The sequence below is a fragment of the Sinohyriopsis cumingii genome, unplaced genomic scaffold, assembly GCF_028554795.1.
Source record: "Sinohyriopsis cumingii isolate HCF-2022 unplaced genomic scaffold, ASM2855479v2 utg000441l, whole genome shotgun sequence".
Lineage (NCBI taxonomy): Eukaryota > Metazoa > Mollusca > Bivalvia > Unionida > Unionidae > Sinohyriopsis > Sinohyriopsis cumingii.
Genome location: NW_028315899.1, coordinates 39,437 through 58,443, shown reverse-complemented (window position 1 = coordinate 58,443; position 19,007 = coordinate 39,437). Strand labels below are relative to the sequence as shown.

General features: G+C 36.5%; 1 protein-coding gene across 1 annotated transcript; it reads left to right on the top strand.

Moving 5' to 3' along the window:
* The first annotated feature begins 711 nt into the window (after nt 1–711).
* LOC149774035 (uncharacterized) lies at nt 712–1,041 on the top strand. The gene has a single exon (XM_089945865.1). The coding sequence runs from the start codon at nt 712–714 to the stop codon at nt 1,039–1,041; it is 330 nt and encodes a 109-aa protein (XP_089801991.1).
* The last annotated feature ends 17,966 nt before the right edge of the window (nt 1,042–19,007 follow it).

Here is a 19,007-nt window from a genome sequence, read left to right as displayed (position 1 = left end):
TGTGTAACTTGGGCTGAAATGAGCAGCCGACTTGGCTTATGTATTTACGTGTGTCTGCTACAGAGGTAAATATCTAAAAATCTATATGTTTGAGGGGTGATGAAAAGTATGCTAATTTGCTATAGTACTAGGGAACTTTATTCATGCATAAGGCACACACTGATTCTTTTAACTGTCTTGTCACAGGAAAATATTCAAAATAGCTCTTTCCTGTCAAAAATGAATGTAAAAAAGAGGGGTTAGTGGTAGTGTTTGTTCAGTATAAAAGCCACCAGTTGCATAAGGTATTAACCTTGATACCTCAGTCAGAATCTTACAAGCATCTTTTTAACAAAAATCATTAGTTTTAGTTTTTATTTGTATCTTTAATGTAATATTATTTTGATTTTTCTGTAATAGGTCATCGTCGGTTGAAAGTATGCCACAAAAAAATGTCCAGTGAGACCACTCTGAGAGAGAATGCCAATGTCATAACAAAGGGAATGATACAGAGTCATCTCAGAAATATGACACCTTTCAAGGCAGCAACAAACAACAACACAGAAATAAAATATGCAGACATTGTGGCGGCGAATATCCACACACAGATAGGTAATGCCTAGCAAAAGGGAAATAGTTTAAATTTTACATGAATAAAAACCATTTTGCAAATGACATACGATCAAGGCTCAAGGCAAACAATCAAACTTAATTAAGTAGAAAGCCAACAAGATGAAGATACTACATTTGATTGAGAGTTCAGATGGCCTGCAAACTCCATTCTATGTAACCAAACTAAATTTTGGAAATCTACTGAGCAGTGGAACAAGCATGCAGTTACAAACAATTCAAAGAATATGTGTTACATTGAAGGACACGTCTGAAGACCTGTGCAAGATGTTCACAGATATCTTCAAAGGAATCGGAAAATTAAAAGACATACAGACACACCTTCACACTGGTGATAACCCTGTAACACGGCCCCACCGACGTACATCATTTCACATTCGGCAGGAAATAGAAACACAGATGGAAAGACTTGAAAAATTAGACATTTTTTAGAAGGTAGATAGACCTACTCCCTGGGTATCTCCAATCGTGGTTGCACCGAAAAACCAAGAACTCCGACGAAATCATGATCTGCGTTGATATGTCTTTGCCCAATGAAGAGATGCCACAAGAGAGACACATCGCATCTATAATGAACAATCTTATAGTAGATCACAATGGTGCAACCGTGTTCTCCAAATCTGATATAAGTTCGGGCTACCATCAACTGGAATTGGACGAAATATGACACAACATTACAACATTCTCGACTCATACCGGAATATGGAGATATAAACGCCTAATTTTCAGAATATCATCTGCAGTCGAGATATTTCAAAACACACTCTCCACAGCACAGGAATGACTACAAGGTTCAAAGAATATCAGTGATGAAGTTCTAGTATTTGGTCGCACTCAGTAAGAACACGACAAAAATCTATAACCTACTTTCGGGCACATAAAAGAAAATGGTTTGGCACTAAATAAGCACAAGTGTGATTTCAACAAAGACAAAATTGAGTTTTGTGGATCATACATTTTCAGCAAAGATGGAATGCTTGAGATCAAAAAAAGTGGAAGCAGTTAAAAGTGCCAGCATTCCATCAAATGTATCAGACGCACGCTGTTTTCTGGGCATGATAAACTACGTGGGACAATTTATCCCAAATTATCCGACAATGAATGAGCATCTTCGAGCTTTAACCAAGCAAAGTCAACCATGAAATTTGACTGACAAACACGACAGAGCGTTTGAAAAACTCAAAAACGATTTAGCAAGAGACGCAATAATAGCGTATTTCGATCCTAATAAAGAAACACGTTTAATTGAAGATGCGAGTCCATTTTGGCTAGGCGCGTAATTAACTCAGAACGGAAAGATTAATGCCTACGTAAGTAAGTACTTGCAGCTATAGGAATGCTATAGTCACGGACGGAACGTGAAGCACCCGCAATAGTTTAGAGTTGTGAGCACTTCCATCTGTACATGAACTATCATCGTTCCAGTTACAAATGCTGTCGTCCTACTGTGTGGACAAGAACATACTAATTCAGTCAGGGCTACAAAATAGCGTGATAGAACTAGCACATGAAGGCCATCAGAGCATGTGCAAGACAAAACAGCTTCATGAGAAAATAGTTTCCTGTTATTGACAAGTAAGTAGAGGATTTCTGTCGAAAATGTATACCATTCCGTGCAAGAGCGCGAAATCAAAGGATGGAACCACTAATAATGACAGTGCTAACAGACAACCTTTGGTGTCGAATTAGCATGGTTTCAACGGCTCTCTTCCATTTGGAGTCTCCTGAATGGTACTTTTGACGATTACGCAAGGTATTCAGCGGGTGAAATTATTAACTTCTCGTCTGCAAAAGCTGTCCTCTCGCAACTAGACAATAGGCAACCTCAAATTTTAAATAAGTATCTAAATACATTTTTATACTATTTTTTTCCATTAAAATACAACATTACAGACCTAAGGAGGACACAGAAAGGTATAAAATCCTTTCAAAATTTCTGACACATGGGGGAGAGGACTTCTCAAAGGCTTACCAGCTAACATAGCTGGGAGTCCGCAAGGATCCCACATGTAAAGAATAAATCGCTTGCATTTCCATCAAATGATGGCACCATCTGAATTGTTATTGGACTTCCAACGAGCACTTACGACACGACTCAGTAAATAAACCCGACGTAGGATTTCGTTGGTGACACATTGCGATTCCAAAATTTACATCAGCGAACATGATCCCACACAAAACACTGTCATCTCATCATCTCCACAGTATGCAGGTTACATGTATGCATAAGGAATATGTATCAGTATCAAATAGACTCATGTTTTGCCTGAGTGTCTAAGGTACTCGCCTTTTGATCACATTAATCTCACATCTGTCCGCGTCGGTTTGAGTCCCGGCTACGTCAGTGTGGGTATGTGAGAAAGATTGCCAGTATCTCGGTGGTTCTTCTCGAAGTCTTCCAGAGCTCTTCCTTCAGAAATGTATACTGGCCTAAATATAAGCCTATGATGTGCTAAAAATGGTGCTAAGCCCCATGAACCAAACTAAACGTTTCAACACATAGTAAAACTGATATATCAACCGTCCGAATAGACCTAACATGATAAAGCCACCATAGACCGTTATGGTAAATTTCATTATCTTGATGTTTAGACTAAATAGATCCAAGTCCAATAAATGTCTTCTGGGAAAAGGATACGTCTTTTCTACGTTTGAAAATAATATTTTCGTCTGTACATATTTTAAATGATCTTCTTTTCTCTTAGATAATCCATCTGTTTACCGAATACAGAGTTGTGTATTGACTTGATTCTTTAGTCTTCTTGAATTCATGTCTTGCATTTTGTCTGAACCTTGTATACAGTTTCATTCAGGATTTCAGCTATGCTTGCTGATCGAACATGACAACTCTGTATATCGTTTTTTGTTTTAGTTCTAAGCTTTACAATATGTAATGTATGGCATATTTCTCTTTATTTGTCAATATTCATTGCAATTTTGTTGTGCAGTTTGTTTCGTACTCCTGTATATAGATCGCTCAGTTTATTTTAAAAAAGAGAGAAGTTATGTTCTTGTGGTCCAATTTCATTGCTAGACAGTTGTCCTTCAAAGAATCATGAAGACTTGTAGCTAAATCATAAACCACATTTAATATGAAACTAATTATTGTCGGACATTTTGATCAGAGTAGCTTATACCTAATATGTTTGTCATGTATTATTCTAAAATCGTATTGACCATTATGCAGTGGCTCATGGGAAAAAGTAAAATTGTCTTGTATCCTAGGACATGAAAATTGACTTTTATCTTTCTTAATTGCCATTATTTGCATCTATCCATGTTTATCTGCATAGATATCGTTATTTGCTATTGTATATTTATGTCGACTTGTATATGTTAACCACGAATTCCACTCTCAAATATCAGTAACATATCTGTATGTCAAAAGTTCTAACGAAGCTCATTATAACTTTAAATTTGCATCATGAGCTAACAATGGAGCAATGAAGCAAATTGTTTATTTTGTAATTTGCTATACACATTTCCTAATGTCTTCAAAGATGTCACTTAGCATCAACATATATTTCTTCGCTTAATATTCGTGAAGGTCACAGAACGTGATGAGGAGGAAGAGCGACTTAACATCATGTATATACGGTAATCATCGACAGATATCTTTGAATCTTTCAGTAATGAGTGAAACCCTTCCGTAGATTGTTTCATTGCTACCTGGAATAAGTCGATACTTTTGAATTACTAGTGTAAATAGAAGTCCTCTCTGAGAGAAGCAACTTTCGTTGCACAAAAAGATGACTTCATAGCCATATAGCTCTCCTTTTTCTTACACATTTGACGGCAATATCCAACATGTAGACTTTTGCATCAGTCTGATTTACTCACACGAGTACTTCAAACATTCTGAAGGCAAAATTGGTTAATTCAGACTTGAAAGCAAACTTGGAGATTTTGACCAATCAATCGGACATTAAAGGCGATGTCCTAGCTATCCAGACATTAACTGTTGTTTGGAAACTAAGAAGATGGTTTTGAAATTATCAAACAACTATGCCAGTTTCTTTCTTTGTTTCGGTTCCCTCCAAACTGTAAAAACAGAATAAATATAAACCGAAAATAACAATCATATGTTGCTCTCCTTTAAGGGTTAATAATAGAGACACACACTAGCACAACACAATTACATTAAATACGCAATGAACAAATGTATAGAACAAGAACTATTTTATTAAATTCAATAAGTGTATCTTTAAAAAATAGATAAAGGCTCATATAATACCGACAGATGACAATTTCATTGGAACAAATAATATATTCAGTCACAATAAAGGACTTAAAACATACTAGTTTGCAAATTTCTTTGACACAAAAATCCTTCAATGCGAATACGTTCAGGCATAGATCGATATGATGTGTTTGTGTATTTAATTTCTGATTAAGCAAATCTATCCACACGATGTTAGTCAATATAGCATTAGCTAGCCAGCCACCAGCCATCGTATTATTCATCAGTTCGTCCGTCCATCCAATTATTTATCAGTGTATTTTTCAATCTTTCTTATTATCGAACAATAAATCCATTAATGAATTCATTAATCTGGGACAACTTTCTTTCCCTCCATTCTTTCACGCAACCAGAATGCATTTTTACTTCGAACCTTCTGTCTGCCTCTCTTCGACTTTATTTATCTAAATATATATTTATTCATCCATCCTTCTTACTTGCTTTAATTATTTATATTTGTATCGAATCAGTTATACAGATGATATTGCAGTTTGACAGGATTTATGTGTTGTACTTAAAGTTATGCATTATCCCTTCTAGATGATGTGAACCGTATGCCATTCAAATGGCAACAATTTTATATCTAAATATTGATACAGAAATCTGCAATGGCGAAAGGACATATGAAATCAAATCAAATTAAATCAAAACACCGGATGAAACTGACAGTTATAAAGGAAAGCAAACAAAGCAAATCGGATTCGATTTTATGTAAGTATCACCAACATGGTATATTCCACTTCCTAACTTCCAAGCAAAACATGTTTGGAACAAAATAAAAATGAAGAATGAAAAATGACCACGTCTTTTTATTATGATTTAAGATAGGTATAATACAGTCATAGCGTGTTTAACATGATTATATGTATATATTAGTTCCGATTAAATGATATAAACTTGAACAGTGGCAGTCTCGTGTCACGGATAGATTACATGTAGATAAATATATTAAGATGGCCTAGTTTGAGAAAGTTTGATTCCTTTCGGTGTACTTTTTTTTCAAACCTCTCTGTAAATTTAGCTGTGGATTTTTGGAGATTAATGTTAATATGGGTAGATAGAAGAATTACATTAAATCATGTACAAATTATGCATTGGTAGAGAACGAATTTTAAATTATGACTACACGACCATTTTCTATTCCACATTAAGACAGAAGTCATTACCTCCCTTTATATACACATATCCTTCTTTGGTAAAAATAAATAGGTTCTCAGACAAAGTATATAAATTCATCATCCAAGTATTACAGATAAGAAAACAAATATGCAACAGAAGGACAAAACAATGCACATGATACGCATGCATATGATGCAGAATAATGATGGTTCTATCAATATTCATGCATATTATTTGCACTGTGTTGAACTTACAGCCAAAAGCCTATTACGAGAATGAATCTACTAGTTTTGCTGCTACTACTAAAAATAACCTTTCTTGAGAACTAATTAAATATATATTTTTTCGGCTCACAACATTATTTGTCAAAATTGTAGAAAGAAAATATTAACAAAAAGAAATAAAAAAACATCGTGAGAAAAAAGTTACACTGTCCATCAGAACAAAAATTGTTACTCTTCCAAAGATATTTAAGAGTCGTAAAATCCCATCTCTCTCTCTCCCTCTCTCTCTCTCAATTTACTGGACCTACAGGAGGAGAAAATGTGCTGACCATCATCTTAAATGAAGCATACTTGATCTACTAACCTCTGCTCTGAATACTTTTTTTTAACACTACAGAGTGGAACTTAAACCTTTAATGTTCTGAGTAAATACCTTTTAGCATACAAAATATTTCAAATTTTGATACTTCCCAGGAGATTACATTCACAGCATGAAACATTAATCAGCCGATGAATAGCTGTCTTTGAGCTTTTGAATAATTAATCCTGTTTACAAGATAGTGTGTTGTCAAAACACTTTGTAATGTAGAGTAGTTATTTGCACATAAGATTGTTCATAATTAGTCTCCTAGTGACACAAACTGGAAGCGTTGTTATTCGTATAGCTACTGCATATTAAGGTCAAATATTGGTCGATGTAATCAATCCGCAAATAAAACTGAATACAATTCATTTATTTGCATGGAACCTTTAAAGTAATTTCATACGACGGTGATCTCAGTAAATAACAGTTCAAAATCTTAAACTCTTTTAGTAAATATATATATATATTTCAATCATCAAAACACGTAATATCAATTGTTAGACGTTTTTGGAAAGGGAATACATTAATTCAGATTTTCTTTCATTTAACATTTAATGAATGTTGAAATGAAATCTAATAATTTGAAAATTTTGTGTCGAGTTCCCACCACAATTGTTTGATAAGTTGACCAAAAATATTCAGATTCATAGATAGGATGTTTTGTTTTCTTTCAGCTTGGATCAATGGCAAATTGTTTTGGCATATATCCATTATTACAGGCATTAATACAGGCAAAACATGAGAAGAGCTTAAAACTTGTGGGAAACTGGATCTGGATTTGGAGTAGGATTGTATTAAATATAGCTTTTGACATTTTTTCCGTCCTATCGTTACGATGTCTGCGGTGTTGCAGTTTATAGTGATGTATAGCACTGGTACATCATGCCGCAGATGCACAACTTAAGGGAATCTAATCTCGTTATACTGATTGATGTTGTTTAGTCAATCTTAAATAATCGTATAAGCAAATCTTTAAAAATTCATAACAAATTAGAGATATACAGCCATGGATTTGATAGATGTCCAGGTAACTGAGAATATTAATATTGCTGATGAATCTGCTATGTCAGTTATCATGCGACAGTGGAAAAAACTTGCATCAGACTGGTGGGGATACTTAAAGATTGGTAAGAAACACATGTTGATATGTTAAATACTTTTGCCAAGATAGTCATGTGGTAGAAAATGTCCCAAAGGAACATTTCGCTGCAGACAACGATTACAAAGAAAGGATGTTAGAATAAAATGTCTGTCAAAATTTGTGTCAGTGGATACATATATATATATATATATATATATATATATATATATATATATATATATATATATATATATATATATATATATGTATATATATATGTATATATATATATGTATATGTATATCTATATATGTATATATGTATATATATATGTATATGTATATATATATGTATATGTATGTATGTATGTATATGTATGTATGTATATATATATATATATATATATATATATATATATATATATATATATGTATGTATGTATGTATGTATGTATGTATGTATATATATATATATATATATATATATATATATATATATATATATGTATGTATGTATGTATGTATGTATGTATGTATGTATGTATGTATGTATGTATGTATATATATATATATATATATATATATATATATATCTATGTATGTATGTATGTATGTATGTATGTATGTATGTATGTATATATATATATATATATATATATATATATATATATATATATATATATATATATATATATATGTATGTATGTATGTATGTATGTATGTATGTATGTATGTATATATATATATATATATATATATATATATATATATATATATATATATATATATATATATATATATATATATATATATATATATATAATGTACGCTGTATCAATGATCTACTAAAGTTTTCATTAAAAGGAAACGAGGTTTGCCGAGTTTCCTTTGAATGAAAAATTTAAAGAACGATTGCATAATATGCATATATTTTTTATATCACATACAAATACACATATCTGCCCTTTAAACGAGTTAATATATGCTCCGGAAAACTGTGCATTGACCGAGCGAACGAACTATCATCCGAAAGAGTGTGTCCGCTACAAAATGTAGTTCAATGCCTTTTCTTGCTGTTCACAATCACATTTGCTAATTGATAAGTTGATTGTTTTCTTTTTGAGTTTCTTTTTTTATTCACAAATATTAAATCAATGTAAGACACACCTATTATTTAAACATGAAAGATTGTTGTTATCAAGAAAGTAGAGCACTACAAACACGTTAGCTTCTTTTACACACTGAACGCTGAAGCATTCAGGCATTCACGAACTGAAGTATGGAAATTAGCAAAATGACAAACCAGTAAATGGTAATTAAAATATTATAATATATTTACATTTGGTCAAAGTCATTATTCTGCTTCAATTAACATCACTACTGACAGTTAAAAAGATCTCTCTCTCTCCTTTTGCTTTGGACTGTTCGACTTAACTTTACCCTCATTCATTTGTCCAGAGACACCGTCGTATGACACAATCGAAAATCCCCAGCGCTCGTATTTTCATGGATTTTCGCCCGTATCTTGCTACGATGGTCCAGAGAAAGACAGACAGACAGATAGACAGAGGAGAGAGCTAGTGGGGGTTCGCCGTTTGGACATTTTCATACTTAATTAATAATAATCGATTTTTAGAACATTATAATAGGTTTAAGAAACAACACCAACAAAGCATTAGATACGTTATAGTATGTATGCCTCGTAACCGACAAATTTAACTTAAAGTGTCGACAGGCTATAGCAACTATGTATCATTGATACATAGTTTAGGACAGTGTAGACATACCGTTACGATGAACCATGTTACTGAAGGTTACTTGTTGAAAGTTTAGTTTTAAGGTTTTCATCAAATCCAAATTTCTTTTTCTCTCATTTCATACTTCTACGTATGTTGCCCCTTATGCATGATAGGGTAGAGGGGAACGGAAAAAAGAGAGGATTGCGATGAAATCGTGTACCACGTTAAATTCATTTAGAACACGGAGGCGATTAATACTTTATATCGTCTTTTTGTACGTCATTAAATATTAATGGGTGGAAATCCATCATTGATCTATAGGCCAGCAGTTGAAAGAATGATTATATATTCGTATCATTGCGCGGAATACAATTTGATATACCAATGTGTGTGTGTGTGTGTGTGTGTGTGTGTGTGTGCTCAAGACAGGTTCGGTGGTACAATGTAGAAGAAGAAAACGAAGAAACAAAAATTACTTTCACCGTCAATAAAACTATGAGTAGCTTTTTACTCTGCGCGTACTAGGAGTTACGCTTTTGGTGCCGGAGTAAATTACAGGTCTAAGGATGGCAAAGAAGGCAGATGGCTGCCGTTGGCTTCCTCAACGTGGACATCGGCTATATTGCGAATCTTAAGTCTAAAAGAAGCTCAAAACGAATGTTGGTGGAACTAGAGATCCCACCCCACCCCCCTTAAAAAGTCACGACATCCATTTATCGAATGAAACATGATGACAGATTGGAGCGTATTAATAAAATATATTTGTATTATATTTATTTGTTTTTCTATGAATTTGCCATCTGTTCTTGTATTGCAAATGGGCAGTCACCATATGTAAATAAAGTCAATCATTGTCCTTGTAAAGATACGCAAGGTTTAATGCTTTGGAAGTTTTAAGTAATTTCCAGCGATAACCAACATTTAACTCACAGCACACATCGATGGACATACGTGCATAAGGGGACGAGAAGGAACAATGCAGTAAAAGTTTAAAATATGAAGCATAGTACTTACCTCGACACATGTATAGTAGATTTATTTTGTATTTTAAATATTTTATCCATCCATCAAACCACTCATCGATCCCCTATCGATGCATCCTTTACTCTTTGTATTTATTATGTCGTAACCATCTATCAACTCACTCACCCATCCATCCATCCATCCATCCATCCAACTTCCCATTCATTCATTCATTCATTCATTCATTCATTCATTCATGCATTCATTCGTTCATTCATTCTAATGGTGGCCTAGTGGTTAGAATATCCGCCTCGGATGCGGGTTCGAACCCGGACCAAGTCATACCAAAGACTTGTAAAAGACTTACAAAAATGGTACTAACAGTTGCCTGGCTAAGAGGCTGGTGTAAGGACTGGTCAGCCTGGTGTCAGGATAATGTGACTAGGTAGGACATCATGTTACATGTCTGCGGTATGATGCACCAATGCTAGACATCACCATAAACTGCCATATTGCAGACATCGATATGACTGAAAACTTATTAAAGCGACGGTAAAAATCCAGCACACATATATACACACACACTCGTTCATTCATTCGTTCGTTCGTTCGTTCGTTCGTTCATTCATTCATCCATTTATCCTCCAAGTATCCATCTAGCTACCTACCTACCCAACCAACTACACACCCATCCATATTTTCATTTATGCTATCACTGATCGATCTTAAAATTATATCTATCTATTTAATATATCTATCTGTCTTTCTACCTATGAGGCAAAAAAAGACATAGTGAAACAAATAATCACAGGCTACCCTAGAAACATACTTTTCCTTTCTTAGTTAAACACCCAATCAATTGTTCCCACCCATATCGACAGATAAATGAAAATTCAAGTTCCTAGTGTTATTGTTTTCTTACTACTACTAATACTAGCATTAGTAGCAGAAGCAGTAGTAGTAGTAGTAGTAGTAGCAGCACAGGGATAAAAATGAAGAAAGGCTTACTTGCTCAACCAAGTGTGACATTTAACCATAATTGTAATATATAATGAAACGATCGGTATGCTATAAACTTAAATATAATTTTGTATCGGAACATTTGTTATCGAGGCATGTATACTCTTGCAGAGAAAAGGATTGCAACCCACCCACCCCCAGTGAAGGGGCACATTTCTTGCGATCTGTGAAGAACACATTAGTTTGAGACCAGAGAACAATTAATTAGATTTATGGGGACAGGCGTGTATCAAATTGCCCTACTGCAGTGATCGGTAATGTCTTTTCGAGGGGAGAATTTTATTATTAATTAAGTATTCGTTTATTTAGCCAACAGAAGGCTGGTGGAGACAAAAGCTAACTTCGATTCCATAGTGTAAATGTCAGGATTGAAAATCGCAGAACACTGTTACTCAAACTACAAGGTCAAATTGACCCCGACTTTGGCGCCTCTGGAAAAAGGCGGCAGATATATTCGATTCTGATTGGTTACGTTAAATAAAGGGCGTGTTTGCCACACTAAATTTCCTAGTTTTAATATCGCCACATCGAAAATTTTATCAGTCTAAGCTTTTCTGCAAGAGTAAACAAGTGTAAGAAGACTCCAAGAGTAATTTGGGAGAAATTTTCTCGTAAAACTGTTGTCCAAGAGGACTGTTGTCGAGGGAAACCTTCGAACCAATTTGGCGGTGGAAGCGAGGAACGCTGAAAGCTCAAAGGTATCTGTGACAATTCCATGTAATTTGTTGATGCCATATATAATGCTTTGCTGAATTTATTTACTTATATTTGCATGAATTTAATTTCTACATTCGTATATCAATTTGCTTTATGAAGTATAACTGTGTTGAGTTTACGCATAGGAAGTCGTACATTAATCTTCTTTAGATAAGTTTGACGAATTGGTTGAATTTTGTCGTCTTATTGCATAAGAATTAGGTTCTAAGAATTTCATGCATTACATCAGTTAATATGAGTTACGAGACTCCGTGTGAATTCACCGAATTTAGAAGATTTCACGTATGATTAAGGTTGAGTGTGGATTGACTGAAAGAACGTAGTAAGGCATGTAATGTATTTCATTTATTCACTTGTGTAAATTGAGGCTGGCTCGGAACCATTATGCCTCATGTAGTGTTAGCGTGTGGTGTTAATGCGTGATGAATTAGCCATTAGACTAACTAGGGTCATTATAGGACATGTGGAGCCGACTGATAGCCTTAACATCTGTTTAGCACCGATAGTAAGATCTGATAACGAGAGGAGGATAATGCAAGCCCCTGTTATCATAAACAACAGAAAATTTAGATTGTCTCTATTTACATTTTTTTAAAAGGAGAAAATAGCTCCTGTGACGTATCAACTCTGAGACATATCCTGTGATGTATTATCTCTGCGACGTATCCTGTGACGTATTATTTCTGCGACGTATTATCCTGTGACGTATTATCCTGAGATCCAGGTACCTGTGAATCGACGTGCCACACACAGAGTTGAGGACCGAAAGAGACAAAACAGAGGGAAGTCGAAGGAACAGCTACAGTGGCAGTGGAGTGAACCGGAGAAGCAGGTTATGCAATTGTACAAGGCATTGACTTCGATTGTTCACTCGATCATATGATGAACTAAATCTATCAGTAAAACAGATCGGCTATTTTATTTAAATACATTTGTGGGTTTTTTCTGTAATTCGGTGAAAGTTTATTTCTAAAAGCAGAGTATATTCCTGATGTAATGAATTCTCACAGTTGTTTTATGTAATTGATTAAATTGTTTGTTTACATGTACGGGGGCTCGTGTTGGTTCGTTCTATATATCTGCTCAGATCTCTATCTATTCCACCTATAAGTTTCACCACTTATATTATACTTACTTGAACCGGGCAATAACATCGAGGGCGGTCAACCTCTAGATAACGAGAATTGAATTAAGCGGACACCTTGAAAGAAGGTACAATCCGCCAACCCACACCTCTTGCAAAAAGAGGGGATTTTGTGTAAGGTTTCTACAAAGTGGACAGTGGGTAGCGACCCCCGCTTACCCCCCCCCCCTCGTACCTAGCACGTTATTATGCGATACTTTAGAAGATAAGACCATTTATGCAGCAAATGTTAGACTAGAGAATTGATTTGTTCCATTACAGCATTTTACAGACATGAAAATAATAACTGACAATTAAACAAAATGTAACATATATTATTGACCTCTCTATTCTCACTTTGGAGAAAAAATGTATGATCAAGACGGGAAAATGCGTCAAAAGAAGAAAAAAACAACAGCAAGCAGTATGTATGATATTAACTGCCGTATATATCCGTGAAGAACAGAAACAATAAAACGCTGGTATATCTGGATCAACGCTTATTACGCTGCGTATGATGTGAAGATTCATCGCTTATAAAATGTTGAATATTTAACGTTTTGAAAAATGTAATATTACATTGCTAATGGTCCAAGCAATCCAAAATCACTTAAAAACTTTATATATATTTGGTGTTCATTTTCTTTCGCTACACTTAGTTAAGTAAAAATCCCATGGAAGGTTCTTTACTTACTAAAGTAAAGAAAAAGTACCAGAAACAATATTTATTCATCAAATTGTGCACAGGTTGAGGACTGTAGAATTCTCTATCAAATACATGAAGAAAAGTTACTTATTTTGTTAATTACAGAATTGCTAAGATGACGTAGCTTTAAAAAAACGAAAGGCTTCACGCTGAATTACGGCAGGTCGCAAATCGCTGTAGAGTTTCAAAGCCCTTGTGTACTCTATGCCAACTCTAACATTTCCTTCTCCACAGAATTGTTATTGCAATTACATCAAATAAAACTGTACAAACCTTTCTCTTCTTTATTATTTTATCAGACATACATAGTAGCCACGTCATTTTAAGATAAATCGCTCCCAGAGTTCATAGCGCCATGGTATGATTTAGAAAAAGGTAACTTCATATGGTTGATATCACAGCTGAATGATCACATCATTGTGAGCTCTGCAGTAAACGTTGAATTTACATAACTAGACATCGAGCAGACCATGATCCTAATGGGCACCGTCGGGGTCAAAGCCATTTGCAGTTTGGTGTGAGTAGTATATGGCGATAACTTAGCATCAATGGAAAAGACATTACAGACCCCTCTTAGGAACGTTTAGCGTCAAAACGTTTTAGCACACCTTGGGCACTTTTAGCGACATGGGGAATTGAACATGGGGAATATCAGGACTGTATAGCGACAAGGGAAAGTTGGATTGTTGTATAGGGTAGCGGGTAAGTTCAGCTAGTCCAGCGAGTAGCGGAAGACGGGTAAGTTTTGCTAGTACAGCGAGTGGCGAGTAGCGGGTAGCTGGTGATGAGTAAGTTCAGCTAGTGCAGCGGGTAGCGGATAGCGAGTGGCGGGTAAGTTCAGCTAGTTCATAAACTACACCGATAAAACAACGCTTGGCGGGGAGGGACATAGCACTTCTTTATAGACAGAGACATATAAAACAAATACAACACCTAATCTATAAAATCGACTAAAAACCTTTTTTAGGCAAGAAAGCAAATCTTTTCGAGGCATATGAGTGGCCCTGAAAAGGGCCTTTGGTATTTTTGTTAAGACCATTCCGTTAACATAGAGGGCATCGCATAGGTCTTCTTCTCTTCCTAAACTTCTTCTGACTTCTGGACTGTACATGATGACTCTCTTCAGACAGCCTTGTCTCTCCACATAGATCCTTCTTTTCCAAACGTTCATATCAGTGATCTTGATGATTTTCCATGATGATTTCACATACATGGGTAAGTCCGTGCGGAACAGCATCGACGATACGAGGGTAGATGATTCAACGTTAGTCCACATCTTGTGACGAGAACAGGCGAAGGGAATGAAGTGAACCGGGGTTATAGCTGATCGAAACGAATTGAGGTTTTTTTACCAATCCTAACACGCGTTACAAAATTCAGTCACAGCGCGGAGTCTGTCTTCCAAACTGAAGAGAGCTACCTGTGACGTCACATTCCTTATATAGATGCCCTAGCGTCTGTGCGCAGTGAATCAATGCAACAGAGTTTTCAAATATGACGGAAATTAAGAAGACGATGAATTGGGGTGCACCGGCTGTAGAGACGAGAAACGATGGCATATCAGCGGATACCAAAGTCAACACAGTCGTACTTCAAGAAGAGACCGATTTTAATTGGGATTTAGTGGATTTTCTCTCCTCTTTCCAAGAATTTGTTCCGGTACCACTACCTTCACCACCTTCTCTTTCCTTACCACACGTCGAGGATTTTAAACAGAGACAGAAAGAAGAATTCGAGAAAATTTTTCCGCATCAGAAAGAACAGCGAGAAGAAGATACACACCCCTGTGATTTCTACCAAATCATAATCGACAGGAGCCAGTTCAGAAGTAGGCCTTGGTCGTGGCAAAGGCTAAAGGCAGTTAAAGATGATTTTAAAAAAAAAACCACAAAAAAACACACAACGGTCCTTTTCAGGGCCACCCACTTCACTCAAAAAGAGATAGTATTCATTTTGCCAAATCAATTAAAACTCAAAAATCCCTTTTTTGCCTCATGATGGACGTGTGTTTCTGAGTGAGTGCGTGAGTGGAGGTTCTTATTATGATTATAAAAATCAAAACCAAGAGACACTTACCTTTTCTGTGTGGTCTATTCTGGTACAAATTTTACAATCCAATTCACAATACAATGCTTTACAAAAGTTTATAGATTTCTTCTGTGTCTTTGTTTGCTTTCTGTTTTTTTAAAAATAATTTCGTCACTTTCACCGGTTTTTCCTCCTCTTCTTCATCACATACTCCTCGTCATCTTTTCTTCTCTTTTTTCTCTTTTTGGACGTATCTGGGTTCTTCCCTTGGGGAGGGTACCTCTTCTTCTTTCTGTTCTGAACCCCTCTCTACCTCTTATTCTTGTTGTTTCTTAGGGCAGTCTGACCACCAATGTCCTTTCTCTCGACAATGATAACAGGCATCTTGACTTTTGTCGCTTCTGATACCTGTTTTGCTTTTTTGACGGTATGGACATTCTGTAGCCCAATGCCCTTTCTTCTTACAGACATAGCAATTATCTTGTCTTTTATCTCAAAAGGAAGGGTAGTAGTCCGTCGGCATGTCTGAAGAAAACTTTCGTATGACACCTCGCAAAGCTTCTGATCAGAAGTTCAATCTGCGTGGGCTCTTTCATCGTTCTGGTCGGTTTGAGAGTGAAATGAATACTGGAAGGGAATACGCTGAGGCTTTATATACATACTGGTCTGACATGGATATAAAGGGACCCATGGCGTTTAAAATGTAATCATTTGACCTGTTGCAGTCAAGATGAAACGATCGCATCATTACGTGGAGAAAGGAGAAGAAAGTAAGAGGCAGAAACGTAACTTATCGACTCGCACAGGAGCTGAAGTCTTGACTCAAATTCATGCCAGCGTTTTAAAGATGACACGAGTGAGTCAGAATCCAGACCAGAGAGTCTACACCAAGCCAAAGTCCACCACCACCACCACTAGTAAACCCTAAAAAGTACTACCACATTCAAGAGACGGAAAAGCGCTCCTCTAGAAAATTTAGAACTGCGTCTTACATTTACACGGTGAAGTTTAAGATTTCAAGTCCGAAGTACCATTGGAGAAAGCAGAGGTGTTCATGACCAAGGTGTGGGATTCATTGTTAACCACACTGAAACGGCAATGTGAAGCTAAAAGAGATGATCGCTTCAGACTTTCCATTCATCACGACAGTTTGAAGTCCCCCGTCTGGATCGAGATTAGCAGACCAGCATAATTTAAACCTTCCAAAGTCATTGATAAGATTCAACACGTGCAACAATCCAACGACAAGTTTCACATCACCGATGGAAGAGCGACACTGTTCATCACCCACGTTTCTCTTCCCCAAGGGACCGCACGCAAAAGGTATTGTTGCTTGACGACCTTCGCAGCACCAAAAAGAGCCTCATCCAAATTAACAACCGTCAAGATAAGCTGTGTTTAGCTAGTGCCATCGTCGTAGGACGAAATTATGCCGACAAGAACGACACGGCAGAATGGAACAAAGCCGGGAAAACTAGTCAACAATCGGACCGAGCCAAATATTGAAGAGAAGCCGAACTCCTGTTACAGCAAGCGGGGATATCCAAAGACACATCCTGTGGCATTCCTGAAATGCAAAAATTGCAAGACGTCTTAACTCCACGATACACATTGAAAGTTCACCCTCAGGACGTGTACAGACCTCTGTTGTTTTGAGGCAAATATATCAAAGACGGAAAATACATTCACGTCTATTATCACGATGAACATTTCGATGCCATCACCAGTATGGCCGAATTCCTGGGACACATTTATTACTGTGAGAAATGTGACAATGGCTTTAACAATCGAGAGCAATCGAGAGCAACACAAGCAATGTGGATCGAAATATGAGGGATCTTTGGCCTCTAACCCTGTCTGGACGAAGGATAACAATAAGTGCTTTGTCCAACATGTGAGCGAGCTTTTATCAGTCCTGCCTGTTACCAACAAAATTTGAAGACACAAGGTTCACAGCAGAAAAGTACTTTTCAACTCCTGAGATTGTGCCCTACTTGTGGACAAGGCATACGTACCAAAAGTGCCAAGGCGCACATATGTTCAGGAAAGAAACGATGTCACATTGGTCGCCAAATCGTGGACGTGGTACACGAATGCTACATTAAAAAATACCAACCCCAACAAGAGGAGGTGGAAGATAACAAGAAGAAAGAGAATTTCATCTGTTTCGATTTCGAATGCACGCAAGAGACCAGTATTCACATTCCTGATTTCTTCGTGGCTCGCCGAGCGTGCGAGAACTGCACCCAAGAGCCTATCTTTAGTCATTGCCCTCACTGCATGAAAATTCCTGGAGGACTTGAAAAAATATTTCGTTGACTGAAAATGGTAGCTGATTTCGCCTAATGAATCTTAGGCCCCATCGACGAGACGTGGAGCCAAAATGAAATCGAACGTTACAGAGAATGCCATCGCCATGCCACTGTGATGGCTCACAGTTTCTCGATACGATGGACAGTTTTTTTTGAGATGCTATACGGTACAATGTACCAAATGTCCTAAAGTGACTTTGAACGGAGCCAAAATAATCTATATGCACGTGGGCCGAGTGCAGTTTAAAGATTCGATGAGTTACTTGGCCATGCCTTTGAGCAGAATGCCTAAAACGTTTGAAATGACGGAAATGGCCAAAGGCTATTTCCGCACTTTGTCAATACTAAAGCCAGTCAACACGCTGTTCTACCCCATTTGTCTGAGTCTCACTACAACGACCCCAAAAACATGCGCACCGAACAACGAGAAGCTTTCTACGCTTGGTACCAGACTCAAGCCTCGGACCCCTTCGACTTTCAGGAAGAAATGTTAAAGTATTGTCGTTCCGACGTGCACATTGTACGGCGTTGCTATGGAAAATTTCGAGAATTATTCATGGAACACGGAGGGATCGATCCTTTGAAGAAGCCTGCACCATTATTAAAGCGTTTTAGTATACCGCCAACAATTCACGCACGATTCATGCCCGAAAACACCCTGCCTGTCATCAGCCCTCAAACGACCAACTTTGTCAAAGGTCGATACTCGGTCAAAGCCCTACGCTGGTTACATTACTTGTGCGACAAGGAAGACAAATGGATT

Coding starts and splice junctions, on each gene's coding strand:
- LOC149774035 (XM_089945865.1), top strand. CDS start 712: ATGAAGATACTACATTTGATTGAGAGTTCAGATGGCCTGCAAACTCCA.